Genomic DNA, 23,344 nt, shown 5'->3' on the forward strand with positions numbered 1-23,344 from the left:
CACAAACAAAATCACCTATATTTCTATCCATTTTTAACATGTCCAAGTATCATAAGAAACAAGTTTCAAGTGTCAAAATTAGTTGCAAGAAAGTTCACAAAATTTTAGCAGTTTTAACAAGATTTTAACAAAATTAAAAGCACTAAACTAAACAAGGAATCAACATTTTCACATATATTTCTCTACCCAGTATTAACATAAAAAAAACACCAAGAATCAACAAAAATATCAAGAAAAACATCAGGAAATTTTTTAGGAGTTTTATCAAAGTTTTTGAACACGTAGGGGTGCAATTATCAAAAAATAATGTGGAAATAGCAAGAAATCAAAGAAAGGACGCAGGAAACACAACCCAAAGCCCAAGCCCAAACCAGAAGGTCCAGGATCAAACTCAGGATGCTCAGGGACCGTTGGATCGATCCAGATGGATCAAACCTAAATCCAACGATGGAGGATGCACAGGGATGGACCGGTGTTAGACCGGTCCGGTTTAGTTGTCTATAAAAGCCTATGTGTACCGGTTCATTCATTCTCCTCTTTCACTTCTCTCTCTTCTCTCGTTCTAGTGAGAGAAGCTCTCACTTCTCTCTTCCCTTGTTCATCTCTCACCGCCGGTTTCTGGAATGAAACGGCTGGAGAAGATGAAGATTCATCGGAATCTTCATCGTCACCGCCGTGAATTCCAGATTCCGGCAAGTCCTTAAACAATTCCGATCTACATGGATCTAAACCCTAACTTACTTTACTTTTCACGCTGGTTACGAATATGAACTTTATTTTACAAAATAAACGGTGAATCTTTGTAGATCTACATTTTAGGGTTCGGTTTTCAAATCTTTTCAATCTTTTCAGAGTTCTTCGAAAGAACAAGTCTTAGAACTTGTTAATCTGCTTCGACTCACCGTTTATTTGTGTTTGTAAACCTTCGATGAGCTATTGCGGTGAAAACGAAGAAATTTTTGGTGATTACCTGGTTTTAACTGGAGATTCAAACGAAAAGATCCTCAAGAATGCTTCAGATTCTTCTGGTAAGTTTGAACCGAAAATAAATCGGTGTTCTTCTCTTCTTCTTCTTCACTGGTTCAAAACTTGCTTCGATTCTTCTTCTTCTTTTTTCGAACACTGTGATCGTATGAATTTGTTACTTTGGTGACGAATTTGTACTGGAATTACAGTGCTTTTGGTTCGATGATGAAGATTCAGCTTTGAATCTCTGAGAATTTCACGAAGTTCACTTCAATTTGGTTCAATTTGTGATTCTGGAAAAAATTAGGGTTTGATGAATGTTCTTGGTATTCTTGATGAATCTGGAAAAACGGTTATGATTTTGATTCTGTGGAGAAGAGAGAGAATTGGGAAATCTGTTTGTGTGATGTGGCGTGTTGTGAATGGAATTGTTGGCACTGTGCATTGATGATGTGTCGTATTTATAGCTGACATGTGTGATATCTGAACCAATAGCTTGCTGACACCTGTACTGGACCTGTTTGGCTCGGCCTTGGACTAATTTTGGACTTGGGGCCTTTTTGCAATTTTTGAAAGTTAAGGGACCAATCTGCAATTAACAAAAAATGGACTGGACTGCAATTTTTTAAGACTAAAGGACTAAAATGTAAATTGAAAAAAGACTTTAAAAGGAAAATAAAATGGAAGAAAGGACTGAAATGCAATTTTTTGAAATCTTGAAGGACTGAAATGAAAATAACAATAAAATTGGAATAAAATTGGTAAATTGGAATAAACGTAAAGTGAAACCAATAAAAAACACCAAAAGGACTAAAACGAACCAACTACATAAATGAGGTACTTCAAAGTAACCTCTCTCTGTCAAAATTTCATGTGAAATGACCAAAATGCCCCTGGGGACTAAAATGACTCAAAATGACTCAAATGCAATTTTAAAATGGTTTTTAACAGAGAATTAAAGCAAGAGTTTATACAAGCAATTTGAAAAGACTCAGAGACAATTTTTAAGGACTAGAATGAATTTGAGTGCAGGAAATGACTAAAATACCCTTTTTTCATGAATTTTGCAAATAATATTGAAATAAAATGCAGAGAAATATGCAATTGATCAGAGACAAATTCAAATGTCTTGAAATGCAAGAAAGACCCTTTGGATGGTTTAAAATGCAAGAAAACATAGACAAAGTTACAATTGAAAATTTTTCAAAACAAAGACAGTAAAACATGCAGCTAGACATAGTAAAATATCAGGGTAAACAATATCAAATTGACAATCTCTCAAGAGTAATAGACACATACCAGAGATGGTAAAATATTTTGAGCAAGTATTTTTAGGTCCAAAATTAGGGTATAACAACATGGCACTTATTGATGTGGAAAGGGGAGAATTGATGTTGCGTTTTCAAAATGAGCAGGTAGTCTTTAACATTTTCGAAGTTATGAAGCATAGAAATGAAAATCCACAATGCTACCGAGTAGATGTGGTCGATGAAATTGTTGAAGATGTTACAAAAGTGGGAAATTCCATTCCACAAATGGAACGAGTGCTGTTAATTCCGTGGAAAGTTATGAGAAATATGGTGAAGCTGATAGAGGAATGTGTGAGGCAGCTTGCAGCTAGTGGGCCACAAAGGAATATTTTGCCAAAAGAGACTCTAAATCAAGTCAAAGATGAAGAGCAAACAACAAAAATCCTTGAATTGAAAGAACTTCCTCCCCATCTGAAATATGTTTTCTTAAGTAGAGATGCTTTGAAGTCAGCCATCATCATCAGCTCCTTATTACCCCTTGAAGAAGAAAAATTAACGAGGGTTTTACGGGAGAATCAAGGAGCATTGGGGTGGCAGATTTTTGATTTGAAGGGTATAAGTCCAGCCTACTGCATGCATAAAATCCATTTGGAAGTTGAATTTAAACCGGTAGTGCAACCCCAACGAAAGCTTAACCCAACAATGAAGGAAGTGGTAAAGAAGGAGGTGCTGAAACTCCTGGATGCTGGTATGATCTACCCAATCTCTGATAGCTCATGGGTCAGTCCAGTCCATGTGGTTCCTAAGAAAGGTGGTATGATAGTGGTAGTGTCGCGATGATTTTCGGATATCAAGCTATTGGTTTAGCGTTGACTCACAATTTTAAATTCACCACCGAGCTTTTATTTTTTCCAAGGAAAAGGGGAAAAGTTCGAATAAACCCTAATTTTTAGAGATTAAAGATTCGGGGGTTGGTTACGTAAAGGGAAGGTATTAGCACCTTAAACGTCTATAGTACTCTATAGGAACCTCTTGCTTTTTTTTTTTATTTTTGTGCTAAAATTATTATTTGCTTGCAAAAAAGTTAAGTGTAAATGAAGAAAGAAAGAAAATGTTTTTTGTATTTTGTTGATTTGAAAAGACAAAGTCTTTTGCCTACGTACCAGAGCGGGATCAAAATCACGTAATTCGGGGAAAAAAGCCGAGTGATTTGTTGATTGATTTTAAATTTTTTTGAAAATGGTTTTAAAGATAAAAAGCCAAAGTGGCACAAAAATAAAGTGGATTTGACTGATTTTAATTGAAGAAAACAAAGTCTAAATATGTTTAAAATTGATTGGAATTTAGTTAAAAAAGATGAGGAAACACTTGATTGAAAATCAATGTTTGTTTTAGAAAAGATATTTTTGAGTTTTTGAATATTTTGAATGTTTTTGTGATTTTATGTTTTCTAATTAAAGTCTAAAAAATAAGGCGTGATAAAATAAAATAAAGCACAAGGGATTTTTTATAATGACGTTGGATCAAAATGAAAGTCCCCTTTTCCTTGGATTAAACTATACTACTATTTTTTGTTTTTTTTTTTCAGTTTAGACATAAAGCAAAATAAATAAATGTGCATGCAATGCAATATTTCTCATTTATATTTAGATTTGTCCCTAAGTACATTCTAAAGCATAAAGGAATAAATAAATAAAATGACAAGTAAAATAAAATGATAAATGCAAGATAAAATGCATGAGATAATATAAAGCATTAAATAAATATGCTAAATAAAGAAAAATAAAAGAAATAAAAAAATGTATGAGATAAGATGATATTATACCTAAATAAACTAAAAAGGTAAAAAAAGGTGCACTAAATAAACTACAAATAAAAAAGCTAAATAAACTAAAAAAAAGCATTAAATAAACTAAAATAAAAAAAAGCACTAAATAAAAATAGAAAAATGCTAAATATCCCGACAAAACCCATCCTGATATTTTCCCGAGCGTTGTTAATTTTTACACCTATAAACTACAAAATACCTACTTCCATTGTTTATTGACATAGCTTCAATGCTTAACATACTACTAACAATTGGATGACTTATGAGGCTATGGCAGTGGTTTAACAATGTGACGGTGGGTTTTGTTTTTTCTTTAAAGATGAGTCTTTTGTTTTCTTTCTCATTTGATAAAACACGTGTTCCCTTTTTATCTATTTAGTAGTGGTAGTTTTCTTGTAGAGATTATTAGTAATGGCTATATAGAGGAAAATTGATTAGAACAAAAGCTATATAGAGGAAAGGAATGTCAAAATACAGCATTCGTGAAAATTCTCGTGAAAAAGGCTTCGCGATATATAGCATGGCTGATAAAAATATAAATGCATTAAATGATCAGGTATAAGATTGTTTGCAAAGATAAAGAATGTAGCTTAATCAATCCTCGTATGTTCTCTCAAAATCAAGAGGCGAAGCAATCTAATTTAGCACCATTCATCACTCAAAAACTCTTTCATTGCTTTGAAGCTTCTCAACCACCAGGCTCATATTAGGCCTAATATCCCTATCTTCCTCTACACAATCCAAAGCAACCTTAGCTAAAACTTCCATTTTATTTAAATCACAATTTCTCCCCCATGCAGGATCCATAATATCATTAACCCAACATGTACTCCTTTTTTTCTCTCTTACCCAATTTATCAACCTTCCATTGTATGCCACTTCTCCATCAACTCCTATATTCATCATTGTTGGACTCTTTCCAGTTATCATCTCCAACACTACAACCCCATAACTATAAACATCCACTTTAGATGTTATTGGTAAATTGAAAATCCACTCAGGGGCCATATATCCTCTTGTTCCTCTAATCATTGAGAATTCTGAATTATTATGAAAACTGTTCCGGGTTTTCAACTTAGACAATCCAAAATCTGCTAACTTGGGCTGAAAGTTAGAATCTAGAAGTATGTTTTGAGGCTTTATATCACAATGCAAAATCCATTCCAAACATTCTTCATGTAGATAAGCTAGAACTCTAGCTGTTCCTAAAGCAATATCATACATTTTACTCAAATCAAGTGTGTTAGTTTTAGATGAAAGATTTTCAGCTAAAGATCCATTTTCCATGTACTCATATACCAAAAGTCTATGCTTACCTTCAGCACAATATCCCCACATTTCAATCAAGTTCCTGTGGTTAAGCCGTCCAATGATGCTTACTTCGGCAAGAAATTCTCCTTCTCCTTGTTTAGCTTCATTCAATCTCTTTATTGCTGCATCTCTTTGATCAGGCAATGTACCTCTATATACAATCCCTCCTCCACCTCTTCCAATCTCATTACTGAAATTCTTTGTTGCTATCTTCAACTCGGAGTAACTATATCTTCTGAATCCCAATAATGCATTATGATAGTCCTGTTCATCTCCACTAGACTTTTTCTTGGTCTTAATTAAAAAACCACAAACCACAACAAATATAAAGGATTCTAAACCACCAACTGTAATTGAAAGCCACAGGAAAAACCTAACCAAATGACTTGTTGATTTTACGACATAGTCTTTGTGAAGTTGCACATGGCATACACAGTCTGCTACACTCATATACTCTTCTTTAGAGAAGTTATTACCTTTTGGAAGTCTCAAGTATGTTGTTCCTACAAAACTTGGTGAGTGCCTCCCATTTAACAATTGTAGCTTTGTATAACAGTTGAAGATATTTTTGCCCTCTTCATATGAGTATAGGAATCCCACACAGTTACAATCTTGTAAACATAAAATCTCACAATTTTTTAAGGTACTATTTTGAACAAAATTACTGTCATAGCCGTAAACCTCAAAACCATTCAATTTTAAAAAGGTAGACTCACTTTTATTGCAAGTAAAATTAAACATAGGTTCACAACCAGAAGAGAAATCACTATGGTTCTTTACTTGATACCCTGGCAAACAACAACATTTCTTACCCTTTTTAGGATGGCAGCTGCAAGTGCTATTTGAACCACAAACTCCATGAATGATGCAAGTGTCAGATATGACTTGCCATGAAACATACCAATTTGTTGACAAGTTTTTTCGACTGTAAACTCGAACATTACCATCAGAATCCATGGTTAATTTTCTTTGCATAACCATACCATAATCATAAGTGAAAAAAATGTAATTATCAGATGATATGAACTTTCCAAGAGAATCCAACAAAGCAATTCTACTACTATTGTAATTGGATCTTCCAGCTTGCAAGCTTGCCAACAAAGAAGGTGGCCAATATGTGCTTGAAACATCAGGTCCATCATAATCGAGACGAATAACATTGTAATCATCAAAGAAAAACTTATAGAAGCCAGAAGAATGATTACCCTGGCTTCTCGAAGAAACAAGTTTTATGAATCTAGTGAGAGGCTGATTAGGAAGGAGAGTATTTGTTGGGAAATCATAGCTTTGCCACAATATGGTAGTTCCTTGAACCTCACGTAACACAAGATTACCATCTTCTTTGAGATACAACTCTAATGGAGCATCTGATGCTGTGTTTGAAGACCAAGTGTTGTGTTGACCCGCATCAAGCAAGAGGATGTTACCTGTGTTTAAGAGGAAAAGCTTTGAGTGCTTTCCTGTTGGAAAATAGAAGTAGAAGATCAGGAAATCATATAGCTAGAAAGATATCATTTTTATTATTGATAGCCCAATATTAAATTTTTATATTGAATCTAACTCATATTTACAAAATCAGTTTATAAGATGAACGGTATTATTTTTTATAAACTCTAGTTAGAGCAAGCAGGGATGGACCTAGAACTTTTGTGAGGTGAGGGAAATATTTACTTAAAACTTTAGATTATTAATAAAAAGATGACGAATCATTTTTTTAATAGTAAAAACATAATTAAAATATAATATAGTGACTAGGAAATCGTTTGTTAAGAAAGAGACATATAAATGCTTGCTTATTGTACATTTTCTCTTATAAAGTGGAGGTGAATGATAAATCTATTCATGACACCTATAGAAGGTATTCATAAAATTGAAATTGTTGTGAACGGATACAGAGACAGAATCATTTAGAGACGGGCTATACTGTTTCTAAATTCTGTCACTACACATAAGATATATACTTCCGTCTCTAACACTACAATTCTGTCTTCAAAACCGTCTTTGTATGAGACGAAATATTTTCCGTCTCTAATTTCGGCTGGTAATCTAATTTTTTTTTTAGTAGTGGTGAGGGTCGTTGTCTACACAGATAAAAGTGCGTGTCCACCTTTGAGAGTGCTTGTATATAAATGGTGGGCGACCAAAAACGTTAAACTATAATAATTTATTAATATTTTATATTGAGTTAATTTATCTTTACAATATTGATTTAAAAATTAAGGAGTGTCACTCTTTATAAACTGAATCTTATCTTTGATATTGATTTTTGTAATAATAGGAAGATCGTAGGTATTAGGTCGTACCATATCATGCAATTCTCGAGTAATGCTTCCCTGCCTACCAAGTATTGGGTACGTTGGGCTAAACTTTGTTGGTTCGTTTCAGTCTATTATTCATATTTTACTAATCAATTTATATCATATTAACTGTTTTTTTTTATTTTAAGGAATCATATTAGCCATTTTTTTTTTCTTTTTTAGTAAAGGGATCATATTAGCCGTTAAGAGTGAGAGAAAACTAACAGCAGCCACAACAGAGATATTAAATTATGGATACCTAAATGGTTTTAACTTGCACATAATTTATTTATAACTTTTTTAATAATAATACATAATAAGTACTCAATCACTCCATCCTAGTATCTAAAATATTTTACTAAAGGAGTTCCACCAAAGATTTATATCATTACATTTTAATATTAAAATATTTTGGGACCCGCTATGAGGTACTATTTCTTGTGAAATGAATCTGTAAATAAAAATAAAAATAAATTTCTTGTGAAATGAAGACTCCTCCATTGTTGATTGTTTAACATGTACTGGTGACGGAAAAGTCTGATTGTTTTTTGAAGACACTGAATATTTTTAACATAAATGATTTTGAACACATAAAATTGGACACAAATACGACATCAAGAGTATTTTTGAAGTTTCAAACTCCTCACCTCTCTCTCTCTCTCTCTCTCTCTATATATATATGGTAGTTTTCTATCTGTCCACACCCTATGTCCACCACATCATCCGTCCTCACAACCACCATCATCCTCACCATCAAGTTGTCCTCATCAATCTGTTCAGATCCAACCTCACATTTACATCCATCACACTGCCAAGGGAGAATGTTATAGATAAATGAAAGACAAAAGAGAAAACGAAGAGCGAGCAGTCTCCCAACGTACATGTATTTTTTTTTCTTCATTGAACTAAAACAATATGATATGGAGAAACTTAAAAAATGTATTAATTGGGGGAGTTGTGCGGAGGATTTTTCAAGCCAATTACTAATATTTTTTTTAAAAAAAATTGACTTAAATTTGTTTTTAGTCCCTTTCAAATTTTAAGCTTTTATTTTTTATCATCATAACATTTTTTTTAATTTTTTATCCCCGCAATATTTTTCATGAATAACTTAATTTAATTGTAATAGGGACTAAAATTGTAGACAAGAAAATATTCTAAAAACCAAAAATTGATTTTTTTCATGGACTAAATCATAATCGTACATGTTATTTAGTCACTTACACGCCGCTCATCTATTTCTTCATTTCAACTTTCTCCAATTTGGTGGTTGGTTAGAGTGAACACTCCGATACACAATGACCTCTCAAAAAAAGAACTCTACAATTTGGTGGTTGCTTAAAAATACACTTACTCTATTTTTTATCATCATAACATTTTTTTCGACAACTTTTTTTACTTAACCTATATAAGTAAGTGTATTCGTCATTTTCTTTAAAAATTTAATTAATTTTTTGCCGTCTTCTTAAAAAGTAATTGAAAACTCCCTTGTAAAACTCAAGTTTCAACAACAAAAAATATATTAGTCACGGATAAGATATTTGGACTCCATAAATAAATACTTAAAGAGTAATGATATTTTGACATTCATTTGATGACAAATTTGTTGACAACCTTGTTTTTCTCACTTCTTATTGGTCAAAAACAATGGAGAGAGAAAAACGAAGAGAGAGGATAACAACATCATGTGAGTATGAGAGAGAAAGTTGTCCAAAAGTTGTCAAAAAGTGGTTGTCAAAATATCATTTCTCATACTTAAATGCTTGTTATTTGATTTGGTATCGAAAAAAAATTGATTGGGAGAGTAAAATATATCTTGTGTGTTCAACGTATTTTCCAATTGACATTAGTAATGGCTACACGAGGATGAAAATTTTATACCGATGATATGATAGAGAAAAGAAAGAAAGAAAAACAAGTGTCAATACTACCTCAAGCTCCAACGATATTAGTTATAAAAAAATGGTTTAAATGCAATTTTGATCTTCCTATTTACATATTTGTTAACTTTTAGTCCCTCTCTTTTAAAAATCAACTTTTTAGTCTCTTCATTATGAAAGTCAATAAAATTTTGTAGTACCCTACCAATTTCGATGATGTGGCGTTGACTTGTCATTAGTGATTTGGAAATATATATGTTGACCATGTCATTATTGTGGTAATTAAATTACATAAATTATTGTGGACATGGGCGTGGGAGGAGGAGCAGCTAGGGAGTGTAGTGCTTGTTTGAACTCTATTATTTTGCAGGATGGTATTAGTGACAGGTGGCGGTGGACTCTTCACACTTCAAAATCTTTTACCTTCAGCAGTGCTTACAATCTACTTCCACAAACTTCTACTCAACATATCAATGCCAATGACAGTCATGTTTCTTGGCACACAGATGTTCCTCTGAAAGTCAATCTTTTCATGTGGCTCCTTCTTCTCAATCGCTTACCAACAAATGACAATTTGCTAAAGAGAGGAGAGGGGTGCTTTCGGTTACTTCTCAACGATGTGTGGGGGATGTGGTAATCTAGAAGACGCCGCTTATCTATTTCTTCATTGCAACTTTTTCCGTCAAATTTGGTTAGCTGTATATGATTGGTTAGGTTTTGTCTTGGTTACTCCGCTTAATATTTTAGATCATTTAGCTCAATTTGGTTCCTTTGGTGGTTTTTCTAAACAAAAGAAAGTCATTATTCGTTTAGTTTGGTTTTCTTCAGCTTGGGTCTTATGGAAAGAAAGAAACGCCAGAATCTTCAAGAATTCAAATAATATTATTCACCACTTGGTTGACAACATTAACGCTCAATCTTTTGGTTAGTTGAAAACGAAGCACAAAAATCTTGCTTTTGACTACCATTCGTAGTGGGTCAAACCTTTAAAATTCATGTAATGATTCTTCTTATTTTCATTAAGGTGTCCCTTACTTGTTTCTGATGTAAATTGATTTTTCTCTTTGCTTCTCTTCAACACACCTTGTGCAGTGAAAGTAAAGAGGTTCGTTTAATGAAAATCCATTTTAGCTTCTTCAAAAAAAATTATATAAATTTTCAAAAAAAAACAAAATTATTTAATTATTCGATTTATTTTATTTAATATATTGAACTATTAAGATTTTTTGTGTCAAAAAAAACTATTAAGATTTTTGATTCTCTTCAAAAAAAACTATTAAGATTTTTTATAAAATGACAAATATAACCCTAAATCCAACAAATCCTCTTCGAGTAAATAGCCACTTTGGTTCCTAACTTTGCACCTCGCTGTCTCTTTAGTCCTCGACTCAGGATAAAATACAAAATAGTCTTTGAATGTGTACAACTGTTGTCAATTTAGTCCTTACCGTTAAACGCTTATGTTAATTGATGATGTGTCAATCATAGGGATCAAATTGAAAGTAAAAAAATTAATAATTATTTTTAATTCTATTTTAAGTTTCTTATCTTGTGCCCTAAGGGCACAAGTTAACATGACCCATAAAGAAAATAGTTTTTTCGGCTATTTTGTACTGACTTTTTTGTTATTCTAATTATATCCTTAAACAAATAATCTTATATTGTTGATGTTTGTTGTTAAAAAAGATAAGAATTTTTATTATATTTATTATATTATTGATATTATTGAAAAAGATAAATATGGTTTGTTGAGTTTGTTACATTTGAAAGTCGCAAATATCTATACCAATAATTTTAATCTATATCGAAAAATTTATTTAAAATATTGTTTGTAATTTACACGCAAATTTCTATAAAAAATCGTTGATAATATACACGCGTTCGCTCAATAAAAAGAGCGGAAAGACGGTCACGTGAGTGCCGGTCTTTTTGTTAGTATAAATAAGAGTAATTAAAAAAATAAATGTTTAATTTCAATTTTTTTTTTTTGAGATAGTTTAATTTCAATATTTCTCATCCTATTTTATCACGTCACGGAAATAGTTATTCTATTAAAAAAATCGTTGAACTTTCAAATCCCTTAATTATCATATTTGTTGCAATTTCGTCCAAACTCATACTTTTTTCCTTGAAAATTGTAAATTAAGTATATTTCATAGGTAGCGTCGAGTGGACAAGAGTTGAGCGAGCGGAGCAAGCTTCAACCATGGCCTTGCGTTTGGTTCACCTCTTTGTTGTGGGGGACGACTCAGGTCACTACATGAATTTAAGATTTTATCGGCGGACACAAAATTAAAAAATGGGACACAAAAATTAACTTCATCCCTCAATTATCTTATACAAAACTAAAAAAAAATAAAAAATTACAGCTATTTAAAAAAATATATTTATATCTTACATTGTTATTTGTCAAAAATCAAAAATGGGATTTACCAGGAACATTGCCGGCGGTGTTGGCCACCACAAACCTTAAAACATCGGTCGAAAATTTTCTTGGGATTTGGTCACTTGTAATTTTAGCCAGTAATATTCCAAGTTTTATTGTAAACGGGAGCAGAGGGCGATGCCCTCGGAGATATGGTTCAATTGTATTGTTATTTTTTTTTTTTTTTTACAAAAGTTCAATTGTATTGTTGTAATACACCATAATATTTATATATGATTTGTAACATCGTAAACAATAAATTCCAATTCACATATACAATACGGAATTACAAATGTTGTAAAGTTTGGAAAGTAGACACGACAAAACTTCGTAATCAAACATCATGTCCTACCAATTAAGCTATATTCACCAGAATTTTCATTTCATTACTCTAGGCAAATTATATTAAATTGTAAATTTGCATGAATTTTAACATTACGTACCATTCACAGGTTGTTCACGGTTTGCCATCCAAACAATATTGGCTGGGTTGTGACGTTGATTCTGCAGCTCTGTAAACCATATGGCGAAGGAAAATGCTTTGTCGCCAACTGGATAGAAACCAGCAGAGAATGTACCCTTTGAAGAGAGAATTACATCTTCTGTATGTTTCTCTACTGAGAGAGAGGACCCCTTGATCAAAGACGATACAAAAGATGAACATTGGAAGGGAAATAGCAACAAGACTAGCAAAATATGTGAAATTGTGTAAGCCATTTTATTAGTTAATTATTGTTGTTGCAATTGCAATGCAAGTATATATAGTGTATTTGTTTATATGCTTTATTTGTTGAAGGTAGTGTAAACATAGGAACAAAATATTCCAAGTGTTTGAAACTTTCAAATGGTTGACGCGAGTCTTTGTGGTGGGATTTGGAGGTCTAGCACTAAAGACTAAAAGGGAGTATGGGGTTGTCCATATCTAGCAGTGGTATTTTTTTTTTTTTTGAAAGGATATCTAGGAGTGGTAGATTATTTTTTTTAATGCTAACGAATGTTGGCTTAGTTGATGAAGAAATGACACATCCGTAGGGTTGTAGGTGTTAGTTTCTAATTCAAGTTTTAAGTCATTTTGATTAGTGTTAATCTAAGTTTGTCTAGGTTAACACATGATTAGAGTTTGTTACAAGTTAGTTAGAGAACTAGCTTGAGTTTGTTATGTTTGTTTAGATAGCTTACTAAGCAAGCAATGTGAATAAGCCTCTTATATAAGACATGCTGTAATCACTTTCACCACTAATGAAACTTATAAGATTACAACAATAATTCTCTACTTCTTACTCTCAATTTCTCTCAATATCGGACCCTAAATTCATAACCAAAATCATTGCTTGCATTAGAAGCAAGTATTGTTGCGCTATCAAATTGGTATCCAGAGCTTCTTGTTCTGAATCAAGGAAGCAAGAACCTTCAATCACGCAAGTAATCAAGGTGTAGAAACACTGGGAGTGAAGCCATGAATTGAAACAACAGTTTCAATACCCATCTTCCAACACTTGAAAGTGGGAACAGGGAAAGATGAAGTGCAATGATGAAGAACTTGTTTGGGGAAGAAGACTTGTTGGAAATTGTTAAAAATAGTTATGATGAGTTGGGTGCAAATGCTACTGAGGTGCAGAGGAATGCATACAAAGAACTGAAGAAGAAGGATTGCAAGACACTTTTCTTCATTCAACAACGTGTAGATTCAGGAAATTTTGAAAGAATCTCAAAGTCCACAAAGTCTAAAGAGGCTTGGGATGTTCTTGAAAGGTATCATGAAGGTGATGCTAAGGTGAAGCAGATAAAGCTTCAGTCTTTAAGAAGAAAATTTGAATTGATGCAAATGGAAGATGAGCAAAAGATTGTTGAGTACATCTCCAAATTGATCTATGTTGTAAATCAAATGAAATCTTGTGGAGAAGCAATTTCTGATCATCAAATTATTGAAAAGATTATGAGAACTTTATCTTCAAGGTTTGATTTTATTGTGGTGGCCATACAATAATCAAAATATGTGAAAACCTTGAAGAATGAAGAATTGCAAAGTTCTTTGGAAGCTCATGAATTGATGGTGTTTGAGAGATGCAGTGAAAGATCAATTCAACAAGAACTAGAAGCTCAAACTATTAAGAAAGATGATTCTGATAAAAAGAAATTCAAGAAAAGAGAGAATAACTCTAAGGGAGGAAACTGGTTAAAAGGAAAGAACAAAGGTATTGAAAAAGGTGAATCTTCAAAAGCAGGAAATTCTTACCAAAATAAGAAGAAAGGTTTTGATAAGAAGAAGGTTCAGTGCTATAATTATGAGAAGTTTGGTTACTATGCTTCTGAATGCAGGTCTGGTAAGAGGAAGCAAGCAAAGAATGAAGAAGAACAAGCTAAACTTGCAAAGGAAGATTTAGATTCTGATACAATTTTGTTGATGGTGACAACAACTAGTAATGAGAGTTGCAATTCAGAAAGATGGTTCTTGGATGCTGGTTGCTCTAATCACATGACTGGCAATAAGAATTGGTTAAAGGAAATTGATCCTGGGAAGAGTACAAAAGTTAAGCTTGTTGATCATAGAACACTAGTTGCAGAAGGCATGGGGACTCAAAATCACACCAATACAAACTATGATGTGTGGAGCAAAGGAAAGTAGCAACCAATATCAAAGTAAACACAAGCAATAACAGCACCTAGATCTAATCTAGGAATCAAAGTGAAAAGCACAAAACCACAAGCAAAAGATAAAGGGAGAAGAGAAACAAAACACACCAAGAAATGTTCACCCAATTCGGTCCAACTTGACCTACTATGGGGGAGAGATAGATCTCTCCAATCCACTATCAATGAGTTCTTACAAAGGGATACAAATGGGTTACAAGAAATTAGCTTAAACAAGCTCACAAAGAACAACCCTAATTTATACCCATTTTCCCAATCTCACAAATGAACAAGACACTCAATGATTTTCACTCACCCAAGGTGTTTACAATGTTTTTCCCAACCCAAGAGAACTCTAATCAAAGACCCTCAACCCTAAAGTTATCTCCTTTGATTTCCCAAGTTTTCCTCTCTTGAAGTTCTCTCTCCTATTCTCTTCAAAATGAGCTGAAACACTTAAATAGTACACAGTAACAGACACAATCGCGTCGCGCCAGTGAACAATCGCGCCAGGGTTGAAGCGTACGACCCAAGGTACAACGGCCTTATCCACAAATCTCCCCACGCCTGCATACAATCGTGCCACGATTTGCCTTCAGCAGAAACCATACGTTCTGCCACAAAAATCGCGCCACGCCTCTCTTAATCGTGTCATGATTTTCAGCTTTCCCAGAATCTCAAATTGAAGGCATACACAACATTCTCCACCTTGACTTCAAATTGATGATGATGCCACTTTAACCATCAGCCACCAATCCCCTTTTTCTTTTCCTTGCATCCAACTACACCAAGTAGCTCCACAAGTATGCATCAAACCTTCTTCAACCACGGAACGTCTCCCGCTTCCTTGAAGATCACCTTGCATCCAATCACCCTTGGTCTTTTAGGTAATCACACAAGCCTCTCCATACATTCTTCAAACTCCGAAATGCCTTCCGTCTTCATGAAGAATTCACATGCTCACAACTAGAGCATAACAACCAATGCCTCCATAGTCGTACCATTCCCGGTGTCATCAACTCCACCTCAAGTTGAGCTTTCTTTACCTCAACTTTCAAATGCATACACACACTATTCCTTCACCTTTCAACTCCACCTTAAAGGTTGATCATAAGTATTCTTCACACCGCCTCTCCAAGCTGACCATGAGTATTCTTCCCACCGCTTCTGCAGGCTGATGTTGAGTGTTTAACGTCTCTCCAGACGAGCACCACTCTACAAGGCATTATAACCAAGGTGAGAAACCTCACCTTCGTCCTCCCAACAACACACCACCAAAGCACCCGCATCCTCATACTCCTCGGACACAACTTGCGCGGAGTTCTCATTGTCCTCCGGACAATCCTTCTTGAAGTGACCAAACTTGTGACAGTTAAAGCACTTATACTTATCCTTGTTACCGCTCTTTGAGCTTCCCCGATTACCTCTACCTCCACCTTTTCCTCTTGAAACATTAAGGCCTTCACTGTTTTCATCCGCTCTCAAGTCCTTGGACTTGGTCAACTCCTTGGTTCTCAAAGCCGCTTGAACTTCTTCCAAGGTGACGGTGCCTTCTTTGCCATAGAGCATGGTATCCTTGAAGGATTTAAAAGATCTCGGTAGAGCACACAACAAGAGTATAGCTTTGTCTTCGTCCTCAAGTTGCACCTCAATGTTCTCCAAATCATCAAAGATTTTGTTGAACTCCGTTAATTGCTCCGTCATGGTCTTTGACTCCACCATCTTGAATGAGTAGAGTTGTTGCTTAAGGAATTGCCTATGAGCCAAAGATTTGGTCATATATAATGACTCCAACTTTGACCACATCGACGCCGCGATTGGTTCCTTCGCGACATCCCTCAAAACTTTGTCTCCGAGGCACAAGACAATGGCACTCCTAGCCTTGTCCACCATCTCGTTCTTCTCCGCTTGTGTCATGGTGACCGGTAACACACCTTCACCCTTCAAATCTTTCGCACACTTTTGTTGTATCAACACCGCTTGCATCTTCACCTTCCATAACCCAAAATCATTACTTCCGGTGAACTTCTCTATATCCCACTTTGAACCCATGCTACTCACTAAACCAATTCACTCCTATGCCCCACGGTGGGTGCCAATTGTTGTGAATTCGGACTCAAATTCACACCAATACAAACTATGATGTGTGGAGCAAAGGAAAGTAGCAACCAATATCAGAGTAAACACATGCAATAACAACAATAACAGCACCTAGATCTAATCGAGGAATCAAAGTGAAAAGCACAAAACCACAAGCAAAAGATAAAGGGAGAAGAGAAACAAAACACACCAAGAAATGTTCACCCAGTTCGGTCCAACTTGACCTACTATGGGGGAGAGATTGATCTCTCCAATCCACTATCAATGAGTTCTTACAAAGGGATACAAATGGGTTACAAGAAAATAGCTTAAACAAGCTCACAAAGAACAACCTTAATTTCTACCCATTTTCCCAATCTCACAAATGAACAAGACACTCAATGATTTTCAGTCACCCAAGGTGTTTACAATGTTTTTCCCAACCCAAGAGAACTCTAATCAAAGACCCTCAACCATAAAGTTACCTCCTTTGATTTCCCAAGTTTTCCTCTCTTGAAGTTCTCTCTCCTCTTCTCTTCAAAATGAGCTGAAACACTTGAATAGTACACAGTAACAGACACAATCACGCCACGCCAGTGAGCAATCGCGCCACGGTTGAAGCGTACGACCCAAGGTACAATGGCCTTATCCACAAATCGTGCCACGCCTGCATACAATCGTGCCACGATTTACCTTCAACAGAAACCATACGTTCTGCCACAAAAATCGCGCCACGCCTCTCTTAATCGTGTCACGATTTTCAGCTTTCCCAGTATCTCAAATTGAAGGCATACACAACAATATCTATTTGAAATAAGTAGAGCATCTTATCCACAGGGATTGTAGTTTTGTCCAAACAATTTGTATTACTTATTTTTAAGTTAACAATATAATAAAAGAGTTAAGGGTTAGAAGTTTTCAATTTTTATTTGTTTGTAACAGAGCAAGTTTACCTGTTTTAGTTGTAGGAAAGTAAGCAACGGTTAGGATTCTTCGAATCCCCCCTATTTATTTTGTTGGATATTAAATAACAGTAATATCGCGTTTATTTATCTTAAGTAGAGCATACAAGTGATGAGGTCGTTGGGACGTTACTAACCTAATCGGTCATCAAGCTGCACCTGCTGATCACACGGTGATTCTTACGTGTGGGGTCTATTCTATATCAGTTGACTAGGTATATCCCTCCAATGTTTGGTTGCACCTGCTGGTCACACAACGATCCTTACGTGTGGAGTCTTACCACCTCAAAGGTAATTGAAAGCATATACTTTATGTTGGCTTTCCACCATTTCCCAAGGCAATGAAGGTCAAAGTTCCTTAGTTCTACCCATCTATGAATCTTAGAACACTCATAGCACACTCTCTCGCACTTAGTAGTTCTACAAACGGGCAGCCCTATCAGTGTCTACGTTACCAAGGGTTTAAGAGAATGTTTCTACTAGGTTTACTCCCCAGAGTCGCTTGTTTCCTTAATTACCAACCAGTTACATCCTAGGTTCAACAAATTTTACTCAGTCTTAGTAATGTCACCTCCTAAGTACTTACTGAAGTGGATATAATAGTCACAAGGAAGGGGGCGGGGTTTGAATTGTGACCTTTTGAAAATTAAGCCTGTAACTTAAAATTAATTCTCAAGTTGTGAACTTGAAATGGTTAAGTTAGGAGACTGACTTCAGAACGTTCTGAGGTATTAGTGCTAAAACAGTTTAAATAAATAAATATGTTTGTGTGTGTTGTGTATACTGTAAATAAAGAGTATAGGGAAGAGAAGAAGAACACACAAAGATTTATAGTGGTTCACCCAATGTGGGCTAGTCCACTCCTCTCAATCTTGTGAGAATTTCCACTATGATGCTGGAGATAACCTCTCAAATCCTGCACCTTACAATCTTGTTCACCTGAACAATTACAACAACTGTATTCTCTAAGCCTCAGCAGGCTTGCACCTTCTTGCTAAGTTACCCACTTAGACTTTTACACCTTCTGCTCAAGCTAACACTTTAGTACCCTTAAAGCTAGATGAGACTTTCTTTACAATTTGTTTAGAGTTTGAATGATTGAAATCAGACAAGAGAAGAATGGAAGGGGAAGTTTATCTTTAACAAGATAAGAGAGAATTGATTTACAATTTAGGAGATAATTTGAAATCTCAGTGAGGATCAATTTTTTGCTAAAGGTTCACAACAATGTTCTTGTTGTTTTTCTTGTTGCTTTGCAATGGTGCAAGTAATGTTGAACCTTTTACTTCTATTTATAGAGTTATTGGGCTCTTGTAGCCGTTGGAGGGTGACCAATAGTCTTGTGCCATGTGTTCTGGGTCCCACTAGCTTTTACTTGAAAATCTGGGTAAACATTCTGAACATCAAAATGTTGTTGTGTTCTTGAGAATACTTCCGAATGTTGTTGTGTTCTTAATGATCTTCATCTGGGTTCATCATGTATGAATGTCAATTGAGTTTCTAGGTTCATCATATGTGTTTCATATGAATTTCTGGGCATTATCCATAAGTAGTGGCTTTTCCATTAACATCAGAATGTTACTGGATAATACCTTTCCATATTTGGCTTAGAATTTGTGCAGGAGAGAGAAAAATGGATTTGTCACTTCAAGCCCATGCTTTAGGGGATTTTCTGATACTGAATAGTACTTGCTCCCTTATGTGTCTAATTCAAATTGAATCTGACTTTGAGCTTGCTTTTTGCTTTTGCTTTTGCTTTTACTTTTTACCTATTGTACTGTTCACAGTTAAAGCATGTGCTAAGCTGAACATTTTGATCACCAAAATGTTCCTTCTGTTTCACTTAGGATGATTTGTAAGACTTCCATTTGATGTAATCAAATCCTAATATTGAAACATTAATGAAGTGCACTGTATGTAACATCTAGGATGATATTCTCCTTGGAATATTCCTAATACTTCAATATTCATAGTCTTTAATGAACATTGAATATTCTTTTTGACATTCATCTTGTAAATATCTTTATTGCTTGATTGATCCATGCCAATGTACTTTTTTGGACATTTATTCATGTCACGTGTGCCTTGCACGTTCTTTATAATGTTCTTGAGATTCTGGGCTTGTAGAAGAACAACCTTCTGAACTCTGCTTGAACATTATGATCTTTGAGCAACATTCTGAACTAACTTTCTAAACTCAGATTTAGTTCATGAATTCAAATGTCCTTTGATTTCTTGTATCTTGGTATGATTTAACTTTGTTTGTGTCTTGGTTAATCACTCATGAACGCACAAATACCTAGAATCATCAAAGTCCATTAATCATTTAATCACCATAGATGCCTTTAATGATTTCTTGATCCAAAATCGAAATCCTTTTCTACATATGATATGTTCATATCAACTCTGTTCTTACATTTTATTGGTCTGGACATTGATTTATGGGTTTGCTCTGATGAACCTTCTACGAAACCTTCTGAACTCCTTCTGAATTCATACATATGAACTTCATAATGTTTCTTCTGGGTTTCTTCCTTTTGACGGTTGTACTTTATGATGAACATTCTGTTGTTCTTAATTATTATAATGTTCTTCAATAATTTGAACCTTATGAAGGTTGTTTATTTATTCCCTTGAAAAACTACTTGAAGCATATAAATGAGAGATCATTTGTTTTGATAAACAAGATGATTCTTTCTTTGAAGTTCAAAAGAATATTTCTTTGCATCTAGTTCATCATTGCTTGTAAGTTGTAACCGATGACTTTAAATATTCTTGTTTATCCATGAAATAATCATTTATGATATCTGGAAATATTCTGGTTTATGTTCATGATCATTATGAACTCCATTCATATGAAAATTCTGAACTTTATTCATATGAACATTCTGAACTTTGAACTTCTTATCATATAACATAAAACTCAATGTGAGTTTTGTCACACAACTTCAAGCACATTCTTGTGTAGCTTGTGATGTAAGTTCTTCCATCATGATTCAAGTTCTTCCATCATGATTCTTGAGTTATGAATCTTCATGGAGATATGATATTGTTGTTTGCAAATGATGATATACTCATTTTTTCATTGTTGAGTAGATATAATGCACTTATTGATGTGGGTGGCTTCTAGCTTATCCACTTATGTGATTCATGTTCTTTTAACAAAAACTCAAGTGCAAACATCAGTAGATCACCATTCATAAAACTTATCATTTATTCCATGAGGTTTGTTATCATTAAAACATTCATCAAAAAGATTTTTGCTTCAACACATACTACTAGGGTCAACTCTTTTTCAATATTTTTCACTAGTTACTAACTAATTACTTCCTAGACAGATAGATAATAATTATACGAGATATAAATATCAAGATAGAAGCATCAAAATAGTAATATCAATATTAGGCTCTGTCACAACCTAAGTATCTAATCTTGGTTACGATCCTTTGAAATAAATAATTCATGATAAAACTTAATAATGAACAAAAATAAACAACATTAAATTAAATAAATATGCAACAAAAAATAAATAGAGGTTCATCTTAGAACTCTAACCTAAAAAGAATTAGTTACATATGGTAACTAAAAATAAATTACTAAAGATAAAAACATACTCTAGAAAATCAAAGAGAAGATAGAAATTCCTCCGAAGCTCTAGAATTGCCTTCGTCTTGAACTGCCACAGTTCTGAACGAGAAATTCTGAATGAAGAAGACTTGTATTTATAGTGAGAGTTTCTAACTGGGTAAACGCGGGCTTTACCCAAAAAATAGGAAAATACATTTGCACCCCTCGCATTTTAGATGTTCGGGCCGCATGAGCAAAGCTCTAGACGCATGTGAGTGCACTTAAAGCCATGCTCTAGGCGCATGGCATGTGCTCTAGGCGCAGGGTGTGCATTCATAGGCCCAGTTTCTCCGATTTTCCATCGCTTTAGGTCTTTGTCTTCAAATAACTTGCCTCGAAACTTAGGAACATAATTCTCTCAATGTAAAGTCTCATGAGGCCTCTTGAATCTTCATTCTCAGTCTTCCAAAAGTCTTCACAAATCTTCGGATGTTCTTGATTTGCCGATTTGCATGATTTCTTCGTGAATTACTTCAGAAACCCCCTAAAATTGCTATGTTTTGGGAAAACTAGAATTACAGACTCATATATAGAAACCATTTCAAAAGTCGCAAAATCACAGGCAATCGTTTTAATACTCCTCCTTCTTTATACTAAAACCTACTGAAAATGATTGAAAAGCATGCTAAGAATAACGTAAGATGACCTGTCATCACAACCCTAAACTTAAAATGTTGTTTGTCATCAAGTAACGAAATAAAAACATATTTTATTCTTTGCATTTTTTTTTTCCAGAAAAAATATTCCTTTCCGGGAATTGTGCTTAGGACATCATTCATCACATTTATAACAGAGCAGCAACTAACTTACCATAGTACATTCAAGTATAACAGTTAGTGTCAGTTAGTGTTATCAGATTCGCAAATCGAATACAAATATGTTACCTCATCTGTAAAATCTTTCTTTTCATCGGTTAGTTTTTCATTATTCCTAAATTACTCTTGAGCATTACGGTGCAATTATAACAGATGATTTATTAGTGGTGCTTGTAGGTGACGTGATTAGGGGTAGCAAAAAAACTCATGCCCACGAGTACCCATGGGTAAAATCCATCACGGGCACGGAGCAAGGTAGCTAAATGGGTATCCACGGGTATAATAAACGGGTATTGAATTATCCATTATTATATGGATACGAACACGGATTTGATTGTACCCATACTCACGGGTACCTATACCCGATTATCTTATATTATCTTATTACTTAAAAGTTGTTGCCTTATTGAAGGAAATTTTACCGTCCACCTAATATTCCTCATTAATAACCTATTTTAATTTTTAATTTTTTTAATTCATCTTATTAAGTTCACCGTTTCCACTTCATTGACATCATAAAACATATCCCATGGATTATGTAAGAATCATGAATTTTCTATGGATTATGTATGATTTATGAAATTTTGAATGGATTATGCATGAATTTTTAAAAGTTGAAGTTTTTGGTAATTAAAAAATGTTATTATTTGTACAAAAAAATAAATAAATTCAAAAATTCATGGGTACCCATGAATACCCATGGATACCTCAATACATGCGGGTACCCACGAAGGTACGGGGAGGGCACGGGTATTATATTATCCGTACATATGAGTATTCATTGACATCCCTAGACGTGATGTGTGTATTTATAACGAACATATATAAAATGTTTTAGCAGGACCACGGGATGTTTCGTGGAAAATAGTACTTTAGAATTTTACATGTGAAATTATTTTTGTTAAAATTGAAGATATCATCCGCATAATTATAAAGCTTAATATGATATAATTGAAATTTTGATTTTTTAACTAATTTTTTTTTCTTTATGCACACCAATTTGAGATCGAACTCTAAACCAAAATTTTTATAGACTTTGTATCTATACCTATGTCACACTACACCCTATGTCATACTACTACTATGTTAGTTGATCCTTCCCTAAATTTAGGTAGACTTAATGCTGAGGCGGCTCTCCGTTCTTAGAGGTGGGGTCTTGCTAAATGACATGACATGTTCTCTTCCACACTAACACTACGAGTGGTTAACTAAAAAAAAAAAACACTACGAGTAGTCCTCATAGTAATGAGGATGACTTACGATTAGGAATATG

General features: G+C 34.2%; 2 protein-coding genes across 2 annotated transcripts; one reads left to right on the top strand and one right to left on the bottom strand.

Annotated features, from left to right (window-relative positions):
• Positions 1–4,571: 4,571 nt before the first annotated feature.
• Positions 4,572–12,680, bottom strand: LOC146907268 (putative receptor protein kinase ZmPK1). The gene is made up of 2 exons (XM_085723955.1): positions 12,401–12,680; positions 4,572–6,815 (listed from the first exon to the last, which is right to left on the bottom strand). Exons 1-2 carry the CDS (start codon positions 12,672–12,674, stop codon positions 4,699–4,701), a joined length of 2,391 nt encoding a protein of 796 aa, XP_085580081.1. The 5' UTR covers positions 12,675–12,680; the 3' UTR covers positions 4,572–4,698.
• An 808-nt stretch (positions 12,681–13,488) lies between these two features.
• Positions 13,489–15,940, top strand: LOC146907269 (uncharacterized). Its single transcript, XM_085729067.1, has 3 exons — positions 13,489–13,913; positions 14,028–14,524; positions 15,792–15,940. The coding sequence occupies exons 1-3, from the start codon at positions 13,489–13,491 to the stop codon at positions 15,938–15,940; spliced, it is 1,071 nt and encodes a 356-aa protein (XP_085585193.1).
• Positions 15,941–23,344: the final 7,404 nt, after the last annotated feature.

The sequence above is a fragment of the Medicago sativa genome, chromosome 7 (assembly GCF_051527215.1).
Source record: "Medicago sativa cultivar Bolivia chromosome 7, Bolivia_mono, whole genome shotgun sequence".
Classification (NCBI taxonomy): domain Eukaryota; kingdom Viridiplantae; phylum Streptophyta; class Magnoliopsida; order Fabales; family Fabaceae; genus Medicago; species Medicago sativa.

Coding starts and splice junctions, on each gene's coding strand:
- LOC146907269 (XM_085729067.1), top strand. CDS start 13,489: ATGAAGAACTTGTTTGGGGAAGAAGACTTGTTGGAAATTGTTAAAAAT. Junction 13,914..14,027: donor ATGAGAACTTTATCTTCAAG/GTTTGATTTTAT, acceptor TGAGAGATGCAG/TGAAAGATCAATTCAACAAG. Junction 14,525..15,791: donor TAGAACACTAGTTGCAGAAG/GCATGGGGACTC, acceptor ACGTCTCTCCAG/ACGAGCACCACTCTACAAGG.
- LOC146907268 (XM_085723955.1), bottom strand. CDS start 12,674: ATGGCTTACACAATTTCACATATTTTGCTAGTCTTGTTGCTATTTCCC. Junction 6,816..12,400: donor CCGTGAACAACCTGTGAATG/GTACGTAATGTT, acceptor ATTTTCCAACAG/GAAAGCACTCAAAGCTTTTC.